The sequence below is a fragment of the Pseudophryne corroboree genome, chromosome 6 (assembly GCF_028390025.1).
Source record: "Pseudophryne corroboree isolate aPseCor3 chromosome 6, aPseCor3.hap2, whole genome shotgun sequence".
NCBI lineage: Eukaryota > Metazoa > Chordata > Amphibia > Anura > Myobatrachidae > Pseudophryne > Pseudophryne corroboree.
In genome coordinates this window covers 19,054,359-19,072,416 of record NC_086449.1, presented here as the reverse complement: position 1 = coordinate 19,072,416, position 18,058 = coordinate 19,054,359, and the positions used below count along the sequence as shown (strand labels likewise).

General features: G+C 46.8%; 1 protein-coding gene across 1 annotated transcript; it reads left to right on the top strand.

The window, feature by feature from the left end:
• The first annotated feature begins 16,483 nt into the window (after positions 1–16,483).
• On the top strand, positions 16,484–17,449 carry LOC134934089 (olfactory receptor 11A1-like). The gene has a single exon (XM_063929597.1). The coding sequence runs from the start codon at positions 16,484–16,486 to the stop codon at positions 17,447–17,449; it is 966 nt and encodes a 321-aa protein (XP_063785667.1).
• The last annotated feature ends 609 nt before the right edge of the window (positions 17,450–18,058 follow it).

Sequence of the window (18,058 nt, the reverse complement as noted above, 5' to 3'; positions counted from 1 at the left end):
CTTGTTGCTTTGTTACATTGCTTTCCTGCCTTTATGTCACCTGAAATAGTGACTCCTAGATCCCTTTCCTTTTCTGTTATGCTGAATCTACGACTTTGCACATAGGTTGTTGGTTTTTGCAGAATCCCAGGTCTGTGTTTTCTTGCTTGGTCCTGGGTTTGTTTCCAAGCCTTTCCTGATACCTGCCATGTCTCCTGTATAGTCAGCATCCATTTACCACTTCCGCCCACTCCTGGCTCATAAAGTTCTATGCTATCTCCTTGTACCTGCATCAAGTCCTGGTGGCATCGTAGTAGCAGGGGAACTTACCTCACCCAGCAACAGTTGATGGATGATAGATTAACAGTCTAAAGGTCTACAGTCAATAGATCCTCACCATATGGTTGACAGTCAATAGGTAGACAAGTACAAAAGGTCAACAGGGTCAACAGATTGACATTAGGTCAAAAGGTCGATGTGATGATGGTCGACACACATATGGTTTTTCATTTTCCATGTTTTTACAAATTTTGCTGAATTTACTATCCATGCCACAAATGATTACCTTTATGTAACCTTATGGTCATATATGGTTAAACATACAAAATAACACCCAAAAATAAAGAAAAACCTGTGTTGACCTTTTTTGTGTTGACCATTTTCATGTACAGATGGAGCCGCTCTCATCTAGTGTGGCTCCATCGCATACGTGCACTCCTGGTGGGACTAGGTGATCCGGCGCCTAGCCCCGCCACGGGAGTGAACAGAGATGCTCCCATTCCAGGCACAGACGGAGCCACGATTAGCATGGCTCCATCTATAGACTTTTTAACCCTGTTGACTTTTTGTACCTGTAAACATTTTGGACTGTCTACCTTTTTCATGTTGACCATTTAACCCTGTAAATCTTTACCATTAACCCTGTCAATGCCAACAGGCATTGACCATTAACCCTGTCAACGCCTGTTGACCATATGGTGTTGACCTATTCACTGTAGACCTTTTGACTGTCTATCTGTCAAATCCACTCATCCTATCCACCCCCTAGGCAACAGTGACTGTTAGAGGTGAAGCCCAGTTAGTCCACGCAGGAGTAGCGTAATTTCTTGTTGAGCATAACACTCAGCTACTCTGAGAGAATACTGCTCCAGCTCCTATGTCAGGAGCATCAACCTTCACAAAATAAGGTACAGATGGGTCCACGTTTATCTTGACCTTTAATAGGATTAACTGAGACTGGCCAAACGGGCTTAATCCCCTGCTGTAATGACTTAATCTACTGCTGTATTGTTCTCTGTATTGTATTGCATCTGAGAACAATAGATGAAGGGTTTATGCTAATAAATCATGTTGTGCCTAGGCGCAGCAAACTAGTCAAGATAACCGTGGACCCATCTGTAGTTATAAATTTGTATTGCAATATAGAAGCCATTGAAAATGCTTATTTTAAGGAAGTAAATGCCTTTTTTCTGAGTCAAAATTGATGAATCAGTCCCTTTTTTTAATCTTCCCAGTGAGAGGAGCCACAATCACAGAAATCTTCTGTAACATTTAGCAAAGTCTAAAATCTATAACCCATGCTGGGTCAATAAATCAGCAACTCACATAAGCTATTGTAAGTCATAGCTCTTACAGTGAGAGCTATCACTTACAATACCTCATGCGAGTTCCTGATTTATTGACCCAGTGTCAGCCCTAATATATTAAGTATTTACTACTGTTGGTCCAAGTGATCATGGTAACTATACAATACCCATTGAGGCTATAGTATATCATTTGATTTAGAACATACACAGACCAACTGTTTTTATTTTTTGTCTTTTTGGATTTACTGATATTTATGAATAGTTACTGATTAAAAGTTATGTTTTAATCTTTGCCAATCAAAACTATTTATTTGTCTGTAAGAGTGAACCCAAAATAAGAGTCTTCTTTTTCTTATTTTGTAGTCCATTTGTGCCTACTGACTCTGGGTGCACCACTAACTGAACAGCATCAGGGTGTGTATTCCATCCACTGCTAATTTTGGTTCATCTTTTATCATTTATAATCTACTGACTGGTGCAGAATCTTACTTTAAACTCTCCAGGGCCCATGCACTCACACTCCATGCACACCAGCTTATCTAATAAATAAATAAATACACGGACCACTGTAGTTGCGGTGAAATGGGGTCAGCTTTTTATTGAAAGGGTTTAAACTAACTATTTAGATTTAAAGCTAACTAAAGTATGGTGGTAGGATAAGAACGGCCTAGCGTAAGCCAACCTATTATCAATAACTGTATGAAACTAGGGCCAACTGCCTGACAGGCAAGGAATAGCCAACTGCCACCTTCCTTGCCCATCTAACTCGCCAAGGCAGAACCAACTGCCCTAGCCTTGTGGGGACAACACCACAAACTGATGAGGCCATCTGCCCACATCAGCATCGACTTGAGGCAGCAGTTCAGCCATGTAGAAGAAGAAAGGAGGGCCCACCTGGTCCGGTGATGTCCTCCGGTCTGCCCCTGATTGACCATGCCCATACTCCTCCCTGACTGAACTGCTCCCCAGGGAAAAATTAACCTATTCCTAACAATAACAACACCTAAGCCATTCTGAGACCGGAAAACTCAAAGGTTTGCTAAAAACAAACCTGCGCCGCCACCATACTCCAAAAATCCTTACCCAACAACTATCCCTAAACTGACCAAATACCCTTAAATATATCTTCAACAAATCTAGCCATACCCTCATCCGATAGATGCACACCATCACCCGGAACAGGGCATGCTGTCTATAGGATATGGATGGGTGCGAAATCACACCTCCACCAACAGCCGCCACAGCACAGCTCACCACCGCTTTCACCCTTCTATGCAACAAATCTATGGCACCCGGTCTCTCAGCACCATGCCAGAACAAATGCGGTATAATATCAGACCACCATATTTTGCAGAAAGGCCATTCTGCAACCAAGTCGAGCAACTGCCATGTATTCTCGCATCTGAGTTCCAGACATGACCTAGACATCAGATCATTGCCCCCAAGATGAATAATGAGGAGCAATGGGTAGCAAAAACGTTGTACCGCCTCGTCCAATTTCTGCTGGAAAGCCTCCCAGCACATACCTCTCCAACCTATCTAATGCATAAAAGCAACCTCCGGGTATATGGCGATATCCACCAACAATGAAGAACGAGCCAACCAATATACAAACGAGTGACCTAACACCCAAATAAATTGCTTGTCAATATGCCTCCCTGTAGAAGAATATAAAAGCATCATTAATAACCAACTACTCATATGTAAAACAAACGGAAAGAGCCAAGCAAGCAACACCACAGCAAACAAACTTTGGAGGGGAAGGGCTAAAGTAGGCAACACTCCTAAACCTAACTAAATGCAGGGACAGGGGTTTTGTGGGCACGGTAACTTGACTTGAGGCAAAAAATGCAAACATCCATCAGCCAGCAGAAACCGTAATTAAAACTGATGGTACACAAAAAATTCCTCAAGACCCCCACCTAATGGTTATGAGTGGCTAGTCCTCAAGTTAGGGTGCACCGACCAGGTCAATGTCTGATGTATCTCCAAAAAAACCCAGACCTACACCTGCTCAGCACCCGGATATGATCTATGGACCACCCTGCCATGGCAGCAGCCATAGCGGCACCGTTACAGAAGGAATGAGAACCATAAACACCCAGCGATAGACCCAGGTAGAAGATGCAGCGCTTCAAGACCCACCCGAATTGATAACGGATTAATGGAGTACCATCAGCATGAATAAGCCATGACCCAATCAATAATGGACACAATCCCTCATAAGCCACTGCCAAGGCCACAGGACAAATCCTGCTTTCCAAGCAGCGACCCATGGAGATCCAATGTCCCCTACCAACCGTATCCGTCTTGGACCGCTGCACCCGATACCACAAAGTATCTGTTTGAAACACCACATGAGACGTCGTCAATGGGAAAACCGATTGCCTTGAAGAGGCAACCAACTCGCCAACCCTAAACGCCCCATGGAACGCCACAGCAAAGGTCATTTTAAATAAATCCACTACAAACCGTGAAGCGGCAATTAACGACAATGCCCGAAGTAGCCAGCCAAGCAGAGGCCCATCTATAGGTGATTTCATGTGTAGAGGGGTGGGTGTGCGGAACGCGCCCAACCTTTAAGGACCCGCTATAAAAAAAAGAATTTGGTAATATCCTGCTCCCCTCCACAAACGTAGGATATAGGATATTCCTGCCAGTAGCTTGAATCTTCCCGATGAATACATCTCCCAAATGAAGGCCAAAATTAAGGAAAGAAGATTCTTACCTCCACCGCCCCTGCGGTTCAAAAATTGACTCCACTTCTCCCACATGGACAGATAAACCGCATAAGTTGCCAGAGCCAGCGAACGGTGAGCTAGTCCCTCCATGTCGGATGGATGTCCTGGATACATAAAGGGGGCAGGACTCATCAAATGAGTTAGCGCCAGGTGCTAGCCTTCTAAAGCACAGCCAGTCAAAACACTATAGCGCATCTGCAATGCCACTATCCACACATGGGACATGTAGCGCTCTAAGCGTAATGTTTCTCTCCAAGCAACGCAAGACTATCTGCGCCAGTACTCATATAACTGGAAGCGACATAGAGCACTGTCTATTAATCGCCTGTACCATGCCCAGTTTGTCGCACCAGAACACCACCTGCCTGTTTTCCAGCTCCGGGGCCCATAGCTCCAGAGCAACCATTATCCGGAAAACTTCCACGAGCAACATATTGACCGTCAGCCCCTGCGTCACCCATTCTGTCATCCAGGGAGCTGTGCACCAGGCACCATGAAAAATCGCTCCAAACCCAGTAGAGCCGGCCGCATCTGTGAAGAGCTGGAGAACAGGGCTGGCGATAGGGGGAGACAACCAAATCTGAACCTCATTAAAACTAGCTAGAAACATATCCCAAATCAGAAGATCCCTCTGTGTCTCCCTGGACAACCGAATATAATGATGAGCACGCCGCACTCCTACCGTAGCTCTCTCTAGTTTTCTGCAAAAAATCCTACCCATCAGGATAACTCGGGATGCAAAGTTAAACAAGCCCAACAGCGATTGTGCCTGTCTACGGTAACTTTACCCCCCCGCCATTGGCAACAGGACGCCATCATGCAAACACGCTACCTTCTCCTGGGGAAGCCGACATAACCCCGCCAAGGTATCTATTTCAGTATTCAAATAGGTCATGACTTACGCTGGACCTACCGTTATATCATCCACTATGGGGACCCTGAAAGTCCGAAATAGTGTTTCTGCACCTTTCAGAAGCTCAGCGCACTGTGAGGACCCTGCCGGACCCACCAGGAGAAAGTTGTCTAAGTAATGCGCAACCCCATCTTCCTCCGAGTTCTGCACCAAACACCAGTGCAAAAATGTAATAATCCATTCAAAATACACACAGGAGATGGCACAGCCCATCGGGAGACACTTATCGATATAAAAGCCATCGTCTAACCAAAAACCCATATACCTAAATGCAGACGGCTGTAATGGCAGCAAGCGAAAAGCTGACCAAACGAACAGACCATGTCCAATGCGGACTCGAATGACTGGAAGCCACACTGCAGTGAATGTCCTCTATAGCATCATTCACTGAAAAGCCCTCAGGAGAAGATAGATGCTAGATCAGCCTGAATTTACCCAGGTCCTTCTTAGGAACTACGCCCACCGGTGATAGCATCAGGCACTCAACCGGGGAGGTCCTCGAACGGACCCACCATGAGCCCAAATGCCACTTCAACCATCACCTTTTCAAGCAATAACAGAGGGAACTCTTTTGCAGAGTGCACATTATGGCCTGTCTCTGACCTAACTTCCCTATTGACAGGCAGGGAAAACCCCACAGAGAAACCCAACCTCAGAAATTCCGTTGTTTCACGATCTATTTAGAGGTGGCCACAGCGGGACCACAGTTTTGTTGGCCTGCTGCTCCCCCTCCCCCACTGACAGATCGTATACAATCTTTGACCGGGTGAGGGCCGTCGCATTTTACATTTTGTTACCAAGGAACATTGGCGGTTGTTGAGCGCAAAACATTTTCCATGTCCAATCTGCGAGCCACCTGCCCTACTAGTGACTACCTTAGACGGAGAGTTCCAGAAGCCATGACCCCTTTGCTGCACCGGAACAGCCTCTGTCGGTGACTCATCGTTATTAGTCACGTCCACGTAAAGCTCTACATTCTTTTTTCCAAAGTCCATCACATCTCCTCCCTTGGTGGAGAGCTTATGTATCAAAAACATATAACGTACCATGTTCATCGGGCCGCATCCCCAAATAGCAAGCAGCAAAGACATACATGCCTCGCAGCCAATTTTGATATGACAGATATGCCTCCTCCGCCGCTTCTCCCTTCTTTCTAGCAGCTGCGAGAGCTTTCTTGGTTTTGCCCATTTGAGCAAAGATGTTCCCAAACTGTCCATTCCTAATCCGGTTCTTCACTCGTGGCCGTAAACCTCTAAGCACCGCCGTGTTAGCACAGCGTACCTCATCGGATTTGCCTGAATCCACGGACATACTTGAAGTAGATGACCACCTGCGCCGCTTTCCACCTCTATGCCTTGAGTATCGCCATCATTCCTCAGAAGATCCTGAGGACCCTGAGGATGTGGAAGAAAAGCTAGCTTCTTCGCGACTCCCTCTATGCCGTCTCGCCTCCTGTCACGCGCAGATGAAGAGGAACCCCCTGAAGCTGAGATAGACGAACTAGCAGCACTCGCCCCATGCCAATACAATCTGGGTCAGAGGCATACTCACCTGACGTGTCTGCCACATGTTCCACCACAGCAGCGGTCTCCCATGATCTTGCATCCTGGGCACGATCCATCCTTTCTTCCTCATCTCGGTTCACCTCAGCTGCGGATGGAAGAGAAGAGAACACTCCAGTCCTGACTGGTAAATTATTGACATAAGGAGCCCCGACTGGACCGTCACCAGACGCACTAGCTACTGCCGATGCAACCGCTGGCACCAGATCTTGTGTCAATAGAGACGTGACCATCCCAGCACCAATGCCCCCACCCAGTCTGGTGGTAAGCAGGGGCACCAAGGTTGACACCACAGCAGCACATATGGCTGACACTCCTGCTGCATCTGCACTCACCCCTTGCGCAGACTGCACCTAACCTGCCGCTGGTTCCCTCTGTCTTCTAGCAACACGTCTGCCAGAGGCCCTAACTACCTCTGCATAGGAATAATTGTCACGCCAAGAAGGACCCGCACACCTCCTATTATGAGAGGTGGGTGCACAAACAACAGCAGAGTCACCCTGCAACGACCCCAGATCCAGAGAAGAGCTGCTGCTGATCAACTCCCTACCACTGCACCCATGTGTATCTCCCAACAAGGTATTCTCAATCCCCCTTACATCACCCCACGAGGCATGCCTACCCCCTTGCCACGTGCAAGAGCCTGAGTTCCCCAGTTCAGCCACTCCATCACCCGAGTCCTCCCTATACCCCCGAGACCTGTGGCCTGCAGCGTGTCCTACCGCACGCTGCTGCACCCCAGCCACACGCGATGCGGCTCCACCTCGCGCGCAGCTGCTGACCACAACTCCATGACCCCCTCGAGCACGTCCCGACAACCGAGACCCACCGGCGGAGGCTACTGCTGCACAGTAACCACGTTCCACAGAACCGGAAAGGTCGCATATTGCAGCCTGGTCCGGGGACGACCCCTGCCTCTCACTGCCAGAAAACCTGTTCCTCCCTCAGAGTCGGCCGCAGCCACCCGTGGCTAGGTCGCAGTGATCAAACTGATGTGTGACATTTGTACTTTTCTGTGTAAATGAGTCTGAATCTGTATACAAAGTGCTGTGAAGCAGCAGCCCCAGCTTTTTCTCCCAACAAGTTCCATTATGCTTTTTTTAGGACTTTGTATTTGTGTTAAACTAATTCCTGTGCAGTGAAAATCTCACCGTAATGTTTCTGATACATAGTAAGTGTTGTTTTGTTGCAATTGTGATGCAGAAAAAGATTCACAATTTAAAGAAAAACATGCAATGCTACACATCTCAGAGTGATTCCGTCATGACGGGCATCTCATGCTGTATAGTGGCCCTCATTCCGAGTTGTTCACTCGTTAGCTGCTTTTAGCAGCATTGCACACGCTAAGCCGCCGCCTACTGGGAGTGAATCTTAGCTTAGCAGAATAGCGAACGAAAGATTTGCAAAATAGCGAATAGAAATTTCTTTGCAGTTTCTGAGTAGCTCCAGACTTACTCACAAATAGCAATCAGCTCAGGCCGTTTCGTTCCTGGTTTGACGTCACACACACGCCCAGCGTCCGGCCAACCACTCCCCCGTTTCTCCAGACACTCCCGCGTTTTTGCCTGACACGCCTGCGTTTTTCCGCACACTCCCAGAAAACGTTCAGTTTCCGCCCAGAAACACCCACTTCCTCTCAATCACACTACGATCACTTCAACGATTAAAAATCTTCGTTCGAGCGTGAGTATATCTACTAAGTTTTGAGCAAAAATACTTAGCGCATGCGCACTGCGTACCATGCGCGTGCGCATTTTTGCCTTAATCACTCCGTAGCGAAAATCGGCAACGAGCAAACAACTCGGAATGACCCCCCCTATACAGATGCTAGTTGTAATAGGACAAATCTTCATTTAAAGAGTTTTATAACTAGAGATGAGTGGGTTCGGTTTTACTCGGATTTACTCGGTTCTCAAAACGGGATCTTATTGGCTCACGGACGTCACGTGTTTTGGATAGCCAATAAGAAATATCCGGATAAAACCGAACTGGCGTTAATTCTGGCATTACATTCGAACCCGCTCATCTCTATTTATAACCAAACCAAATTGTCTCTGTTCTTGCAAACAAACAAAAAAAATGAAAAATTGCATCTCTAGTTTAAAGCTCATGTATCTTTTATTAAAAATACAGTGTTTCTTTTTACAGTGTAATAGAAATTAGACACAAAGGAATAAACATAAATTTCTGAAAATTATCTGATTTCCCAACTGTATTCTGCTAAACCACTGGATAAAAATGTATTAAAAACTGTTATTCAGTTTAAGCCTTTGTGGAATTCTCCTTACAATCTACAATGATTTATAAAGAAGGACAAATACAAGCCAGGCATCACATCTATATTTACGGACAGCCTGTTATCATATATATACACATGCCTGGCTCTATTGCAATAGTGAAAATGATACTTACTGGCAATAAACTGGTAGCTTTTTATACATAACCATGTTAATTGAACTAAATCTTCCCATGCTATGACAATGCTTTTTACTATCATTTCAACACATTAAGGTACAGTATACATATGGCAAAGGATTAAGCAGTGTAGTTTAATTTTCAGAATTTATGTATTTTCTACAGGTTTTGTTGCTACGTATTTAGCTTTTTTACTATATTAATGGAGCACATTGGGGATTGCATTGTCCTACAAGTAACCTGAGTAGAAACATTCAATTTGGAAACAGGACTCACTCATTTAGTCAAATTTAGTAAATTTTTGGCTTATTTCTGTGTTGCAAACAGTGGTTGAAGTGGGAATTTAGAAGAGGGGTATGGAAAATTTTAGAGAATGGCCGGGGATCTGGGGTACACCTAGTGCCTCAGAAACTGTAGAGATTTTGATAACATAAAATACATTTTAGATCATTTTAATACTATATAATATAAAATAAACCATATTATATGATATGAAGTTATCCAACCTGTCCCCTACCACCTATTTCCATTGACCGATTTCCCATAACTGTTTTATTTCACCTTTCCTTAATGTCTCATATGTCCCCACTGCTCCTCTTACTTTCTTCTTCCCTTACTTACCACCTGCACCTCTCATGACATCTATCTCTCTTTAGTCCTGCAGTTTACTCTCCATAATTCAATCTCTCACCCCTGCACCTCATAATATCTCCTTCCCTCTCTCACCCCTGCACTTCACTCCCTCCTTCCATTTCTCACCCCTACACCTCATTCCCACGTTCCATCTCTCACCCCTACACCTCACTCCCACCTTCTATCTCTTACCCCTACACCTCATAATCTCTCCTTCCCTCTCTCACCCCTACACCTCACTCCCACCTTCCATCTCTCACCCCTACACCTCATAATCTCTCCTTCCCTCTCTCACCACTACACTTCACTCCCACGTTCCATCTCTCACCATACACCTCACTCCCACCTTCCATCTCTCACCCCTACACCTCATAATCTCTCCTTCCTTCTCTCACCCCTACACTTCACTCCCACGTTCCATCTCTCACCCCTACACCTCATAATCTCTCCTTCCCTCTCTCACCCTTACACCTTACTCCCATGTTTCATCTCTCACCACTACACCTCATAATCTCTCCTTCCCTCTCTCACCCCTACACTTCACTCCCACCTTCCATGTCTCACTCCTACACCTCACTCCCATGTTCCATCTCTCACCCCTACACCTCACTCCCTCCTTCCATCTCTCACCCCTACACCTCTTAATCTCTCCTTCCCTATCTCACCCCTACACTTCACTCCCACCTTCCATGTCTCTCCCCTGCACCTCACTTCCACGTTCCATCTCTCACCATACACCTCACTCTGACCTTCCATCTCTCACTTCTACACCTCATAATCTCTCCTTCCCTCTCTCACCTCTACACTTCACTCCCACCTTCCATGTCTCTCCCCTCCACCTCACTTCCACATTCCATCCCTCACCCCTACACCTCACTCCCACCTTCCATCTCTCACCCCTACACCTCATAATCTCTCCTTCCCTCTCTCACCCCTACACTTCACTCCCACCTTCCATGTATCACCCCTACACCTCACTCCCACGTTCCATCTCTCACCCCTACACCTCACTCCCACCTTCCATCTCTCACCCCAACACCTCGTAATCTCTCCTTCCCTCTCTCACCCCTACACTTCACTTCCACGTTCCATCTCTCAACATACACCTCACTCCCACCTTCCATCTCTCACCCCTACACCTCATAATCTCTCCTTCCCTCTCTCACCCCTACACTTCACTCCCACCTTCCATGTCTCTCCCCTACACCTCACTTCCACGTTCCATCTCTCACCATACACCTCACTCCCACCTTCCATCTCTCACCCCTACACCTCATAATCTCTCCTTCCCTCTCTCACCCCTACACTTCACTCCCACGTTCCAACTCTCACCATACACCTCACTCCCACCTTCCATCTCTCACCCCTACACCTCATAATCTCTCCTTCCTTCTCTCACCCCTACACTTCACTCCCACGTTCCATCTCTCACCCCTACACCTCATAATCTCTCCTTCCCTCTCTCACCCCTACACCTCACTCCCATGTTTCATCTCTCACCACTACACCTCATAATCTCTCCTTCCCTCTCTCACCCCTACACTTCACTCCCACCTTCCATGTCTCACTCCTACACCTCACTACCATGTTCCATCTCTCACCCCTACACCTCACTCCCACCTTACATCTCTCACCCCTACACCTCATAATCTCTCCTTCCCTATCTCACCCCTACACTTCACTCCCACCTTCCATGTCTCTCCCCTGCACCTCACTTCCACGTTCCATCTCTCACCATACACCTCACTCTGACCTTCCATCTCTCACTTCTACACCTCATAATCTCTCCTTCCCTCTCTCACCTCTACACTTCACTCCCACCTTCCATGTCTCTCCCCTCCACCTCACTTCCACATTCCATCCCTCACCCCTACACCTCACTCCCACCTTCCATCTCTCACTCCTACACCTCATAATCTCTCCTTCCCTCTCTCACCCCTACACTTCACTCCCACCTTCCATGTATCACCCCTACACCTCACTCCCACGTTCCATCTCTCACCCCTACACCTCACTCCCACCTTCCATCTCTCAACCCAACACCTCGTAATCTCTCCTTCCCTCTCTCACCCCTACACTTCACTTCCACGTTCCATCTCTCAACATACACCTCACTCCCACCTTCCATCTCTCACCCCTACACCTCATAATCTCTCCTTCCCTCTCTCACCCCTACACTTCACTCCCACCTTCCATGTCTCTCCCCTACACCTCACTTCCACGTTCCATCTCTCACCATACACCTCACTCCCACCTTCCATCTCTCACCCCTACACCTCATAATCTCTCCTTCCCTCTCTCACCCCTACACTTCACTCCCACGTTCCAACTCTCACCATACACCTCACTCCCACCTTCCATCTCTCACCCCTACACCTCATAATCTCTCCTTCCTTCTCTCACCCCTACACTTCACTCCCACGTTCCATCTCTCACCCCTACACCTCATAATCTCTCCTTCCCTCTCTCACCCCTACACCTCACTCCCATGTTTCATCTCTCACCACTACACCTCATAATCTCTCCTTCCCTCTCTCACCCCTACACTTCACTCCCACCTTCCATGTCTCACTCCTACACCTCACTACCATGTTCCATCTCTCACCCCTACACCTCACTCCCACCTTACATCTCTCACCCCTACACCTCATAATCTCTCCTTCCCTATCTCACCCCTACACTTCACTCCCACCTTCCATGTCTCTCCCCAGCACCTCACTTCCACGTTCCATCTCTCACCGTACACCTCACTCTGACCTTCCATCTCTCACTTCTACACCTCATAATCTCTCCTTCCCTCTCTCACCTCTACACTTCACTCCCACCTTCCATGTCTCTCCCCTACACCTCACTTCCACGTTCCATCTCTCACCCCTACACCTCACTCCCACCTTCCATCTCTCACTCCTACACCTCATAATCTCTCCTTCCCTCTCTCACCCCTACACTTCACTCCCACCTTCCATGTATCACCCCTACACCTCACTCCCACATTCCATCTCTCACCCCTACACCTCACTCCCACCTTCCATCTCTCACCCCAACACCTCGTAATCTCTCCTTCCCTCTCTCACCCCTACACTTCACTTCCACGTTCCATCTCTCACCATACACCTCACTCCCAACTTCCATCTCTCACCCCTACACCTCATAATCTCTCCTTCCCTCTTTCACCCCTACACTTCACTCCCACCTTCCATGTCTCTCCCCTACACCTCACTTCCACGTTCCATCTCTCACCATACACCTCACTCCCACCTTCCATCTCTCACCCCTACACCTCATAAACTCTCCTTCCCTCTCTCACCCCTACACTTCACTCCCACCTTCCATGTCTCTCCCCTACACCTCACTTCCACGTTCCATCTCTCACCATACACCTCACTCCCACCTTCCATCTCTCACTCCTACACCTCATAATCTCTCCTTCCCTCTCTCACCCCTACACTTCACTCCCACCTTCCATGTCTCACTCCTACACCTCACTCCCATGTTCCATCTCTCGCCCCTACACCTTACTCCCACCTTCCATCTCTCACCCCAACACCTCGTAATCTCTCCTTCCCTCTCTCACCCCTACACTTCACTTCCACGTTCCATCTCTCAACATACACCTCACTCCCACCTTCCATCTCTCACTCCTACACCTCATAATCTCTCCTTCCCTCTCTCACCCCTACACTTCACTCCCACCTTCCATGTCTCACTCCTACACCTCACTCCCATTTTCCATCTCTCACCCCTACACCTTACTCCCACCTTCCATCTCTCACCCCTACACCTCATAAACTCTCCTTCCCTCTCTCATCCCTACACTTCACTCCCACCTTCCATGTCTCTCCCCTACACCTCACTTCTACATTCCATCCCTCACCCCTACACCTCACTCCCACCTTCCATCTCTCACTCCTACACCTCATAATCTCTCCTTCCCTCTCTCACCCCTACACTTCACTCCCACCTTCCATGTATCACCCCTACACCTCACTCCCACGTTCCATCTCTCACCCCTACACCTCACTCCCACCTTCCATCTCTCACCCCAACACCTCGTAATCTCTCCTTCCCTCTCTCACCCCTACACTTCACTTCCACGTTCCATCTCTCAACATACACCTCACTCCCACCTTCCATCTCTCACCCCTACACCTCATAATCTCTCCTTCCCTCTCTCACCCCTACACTTCACTCCCACCTTCCATGTCTCTCCCCTACACCTCACTTCCACGTTCCATCTCTCACCATACACCTCACTCCCACCTTCCATCTCTCACCCCTACACCTCATAATCTCTCCTTCCCTCTCTCACCCCTACACTTCACTCCCACGTTCCAACTCTCACCATACACCTCACTCCCACCTTCCATCTCTCACCCCTACACCTCATAATCTCTCCTTCCTTCTCTCACCCCTACACTTCACTCCCACGTTCCATCTCTCACCCCTACACCTCATAATCTCTCCTTCCCTCTCTCACCCCTACACCTCACTCCCATGTTTCATCTCTCACCACTACACCTCATAATCTCTCCTTCCCTCTCTCACCCCTACACTTCACTCCCACCTTCCATGTCTCACTCCTACACCTCACTACCATGTTCCATCTCTCACCCCTACACCTCACTCCCACCTTACATCTCTCACCCCTACACCTCATAATCTCTCCTTCCCTATCTCACCCCTACACTTCACTCCCACCTTCCATGTCTCTCCCCTGCACCTCACTTCCACGTTCCATCTCTCACCGTACACCTCACTCTGACCATCCATCTCTCACTTCTACACCTCATAATCTCTCCTTCCCTCTCTCACCTCTACACTTCACTCCCACCTTCCATGTCTCTCCCCTACACCTCACTTCCACGTTCCATCTCTCACCCCTACACCTCACTCCCACCTTCCATCTCTCACTCATACACCTCATAATCTCTCCTTCCCTCTCTCACCCCTACACTTCACTCCCACCTTCCATGTATCACCCCTACACCTCACTCCCACGTTCCATCTCTCACCCCTACACCTCACTCCCACCTTCCATCTCTCACCCCAACACCTCATAATCTCTCCTTCCCTCTCTCACCCCTACACTTCACTTCCACGTTCCATCTCTCACCATACACCTCACTCCCACCTTCCATCTCTCACCCCTACACCTCATAATCTCTCCTTCCCTCTCTCACCCCTACACTTCACTCCCACCTTCCATGTCTCTCCCCTACACCTCACTTCCACGTTCCATCTCTCACCATACACCTCACTCCCACCTTCCATCTCTCACCCCTACACCTCATAAACTCTCCTTCCCTCTCTCACCCCTACACTTCACTCCCACCTTCCATGTCTCTCCCCTACACCTCACTTCCACGTTCCATCTCTCACCATACACCTCACTCCCACCTTCCATCTCTCACTCCTACACCTCATAATCTCTCCTTCCCTCTCTCACCCCTACACTTCACTCCCACCTTCCATGTCTCACTCCTACACCTCACTCCCATGTTCCTTCTCTCACCCCTACACCTTACTCCCACCTTCCATCTCTCACCCCAACACCTCATAATCTCTCCTTCCCTCTCTCACCCCTACACTTAACTTCCACGTTCCATCTCTCACCATACACCTCACTCCCACCTTCCATCTCTCACCCCTACACCTCATAATCTCTCCTTCCCTCTCTCACCCCTACACTTCACTCCCACCTTCCATGTCTCTCCCCTACACCTCACTTCCACGTTCCATCTCTCACCATACACCTCACTCCCACCTTCCATCTCTCACCCCAACACCTCATAATCTCTCCTTCCCTCTCTCACCCCTACACTTCACTCCCACGTTCCATCTCTCACCCCTACACCTCATAATCTCTCCTTCCCTCTCTCACCCCTACACCTCACTCCCATGTTCCATCTCTCACCCCTACACCTCACTCCCACCTTCCATCTCTCACCCCTACACCTCACTCCCAAGTTCCATCTCTCACCAGTACACCTCACTCCCACCTTCCATCTCTCACCCCTACACCTCACTCATGCTATGCCCAGTCCTCAAAGTGGTGGAATGCCATACTGCTGTATACTGCTTGAGCACTGGTTGTAAATAAAATAATATTGTAATTAACCTGAAACACACCTGACACTGATAAATGAGATGAAGTAGTTCTATCTAATGAGCAGGACAACACTTGTCTTTTTTATTTATCAATGACAGGATTACAAAAGCTATTCTTTTACATATGTTAAAATCAAGATTTTGCTGTGAATATAGGGCCTAATTCAGACCTGATCACAGCAGCAAAATCTTTATCTAATGGGCAAAACCATGCTGCACTGCAGGTGGGGCAGATGTAACATATGCAGAGAGAGTTACATTTGGGTGGGTTATTTTGTTTCTGTGCAGGGTAAATACTGGCTGCTTTATTTTTACACTGCAATTTAGATTTTAGTTTGAACACAGCCCTCCCAAATCTAACTCTCTCTGCACATGTTACATCTGCCTCCCCTGCAGTGCTCATGGTTTTGCCCATTAGAGAAAAATGTTGCTGCTGCAATCAGATCTGAATTATGCCCATAATTGGTTATGACACTGTTTTAAAACTTATAGAGACCATCAATATTTGAAAATCACTTTGTTTTTTCTTTTCATGAAGGGATCACCATGATTAATAAGACATTAGTTGAGGAATTCCTTCTTCTGGGGTTTCAAGTAGATCATCACTATAGAGTTTTACTCTTCATTTTTTTTCTTGCATTATATATACTAACCATACTTGGAAATCTGCTTATCATTGTATTGGTGTGTACTTATAGAAAATTGCAATCACCTATGTACATTTTCATGTCTAATCTATCTTTGGCTGACATAATATTTAGTACGAATATTGTCCCTAACATGCTGGTGATTACACTCAAAGAGAGACCAACAATCTGTGTCAATGAGTGTATTGCCCAGTTCTTCTTCTATGGAATGTTAGGTAGCACGGAATGTTTCCTTCTCACGGTGATGTCCTATGATCGATACCTCGCCATCTGTAACCCCTTGAAATATACATACATTATGGACTTTAAGCTCCAACAAATTCTACTTGCTGTATCATGGGTGACAAGTGCCACTGTAACTCTTTTGCCTGTTGTTCTTTTGCACCGGTTATATTTCTGTGGACCCTCTGTTATAGACCACTTTTTCTGTGATCTTGATCCAATTTTGGATCTTTCTTGCTCAGACACCGGGATTGTTAAAGTAGAAACCTTTATATCTTCAATCTATGTTGTTCTCCTCCCATTTTTAGTTGTCATTTCTTCTTATGTACGTATTCTCCTTACCATCTTGAAGATTCCTTCAACTGAAAGCCGGCAGAAGACATTCTCCACCTGTAGTACTCATCTGCTTGTTGTGTGCACCTATTTCTTGACTATAATAACCGTTTACAGTAATCCATCCAAAACATATTCCTCAAATGCCCAAAAAGTACGATCATTGCTATATACAGTGTTGACCCCACTGTTTAATCCAGTTATATATGCTCTAAGGAATAAGGAGATCAAAAATGCAATTAGCTGTCTGATGATTCAATTCATTTCAGTTATTAATTATCAAGACAAAACACCAAATTCAATTAAGTGAAAATACAAAACAGTCATATATGTATACAATAGCAACACTGCAATTTTAATCTAAAAATCACAAATGTAAAGAAACCATTCCAGAACCTGATTAGTATAAAACAAACACTTTAAACATATTTATCAAAGGTAACCTCTTTTGTCAAAATGTTGTGCATTGTAATATATTAAGTTATACAATAAAATGATTATGAGATTCCAAGGGGGGAGTTGTCAGAAACATTCTTACCAAGCTTCTATCCGTGAAACCAAACCAGGTTCTTCTCAGACAACTTTTAAATTCTTGTTTGTTATGCCTTTCTTCAATCTCCCCTCTGTCTGCTTAAAGTACAGGAATATCATCTTCCTGTGGGTATATCTGTGACCATATCCATTTCATCCTCGAGTGGAGACATGAAGGAATTTCTGCATCTTCTCAACTTGCTTTCAACCAAGAAAGACATCCAGTAGGATCTCAAGCTATGGAAAAATTCATCCTTGATGAGGTCCTAATCCTACTACGGTCACACCAAACTTATTTTAAATAAGTCGGTCATCATGTGGCTTCCTCGGAGGATGCACAGTAAACTATGACTACACATCTTGACAAATTGGAAGATATGCTCCAGAG

Excerpts from the sequence above, each read along its gene's own strand:
- LOC134934089 (XM_063929597.1), top strand. The coding sequence starts at position 16,484 with ATGATTAATAAGACATTAGTTGAGGAATTCCTTCTTCTGGGGTTTCAA.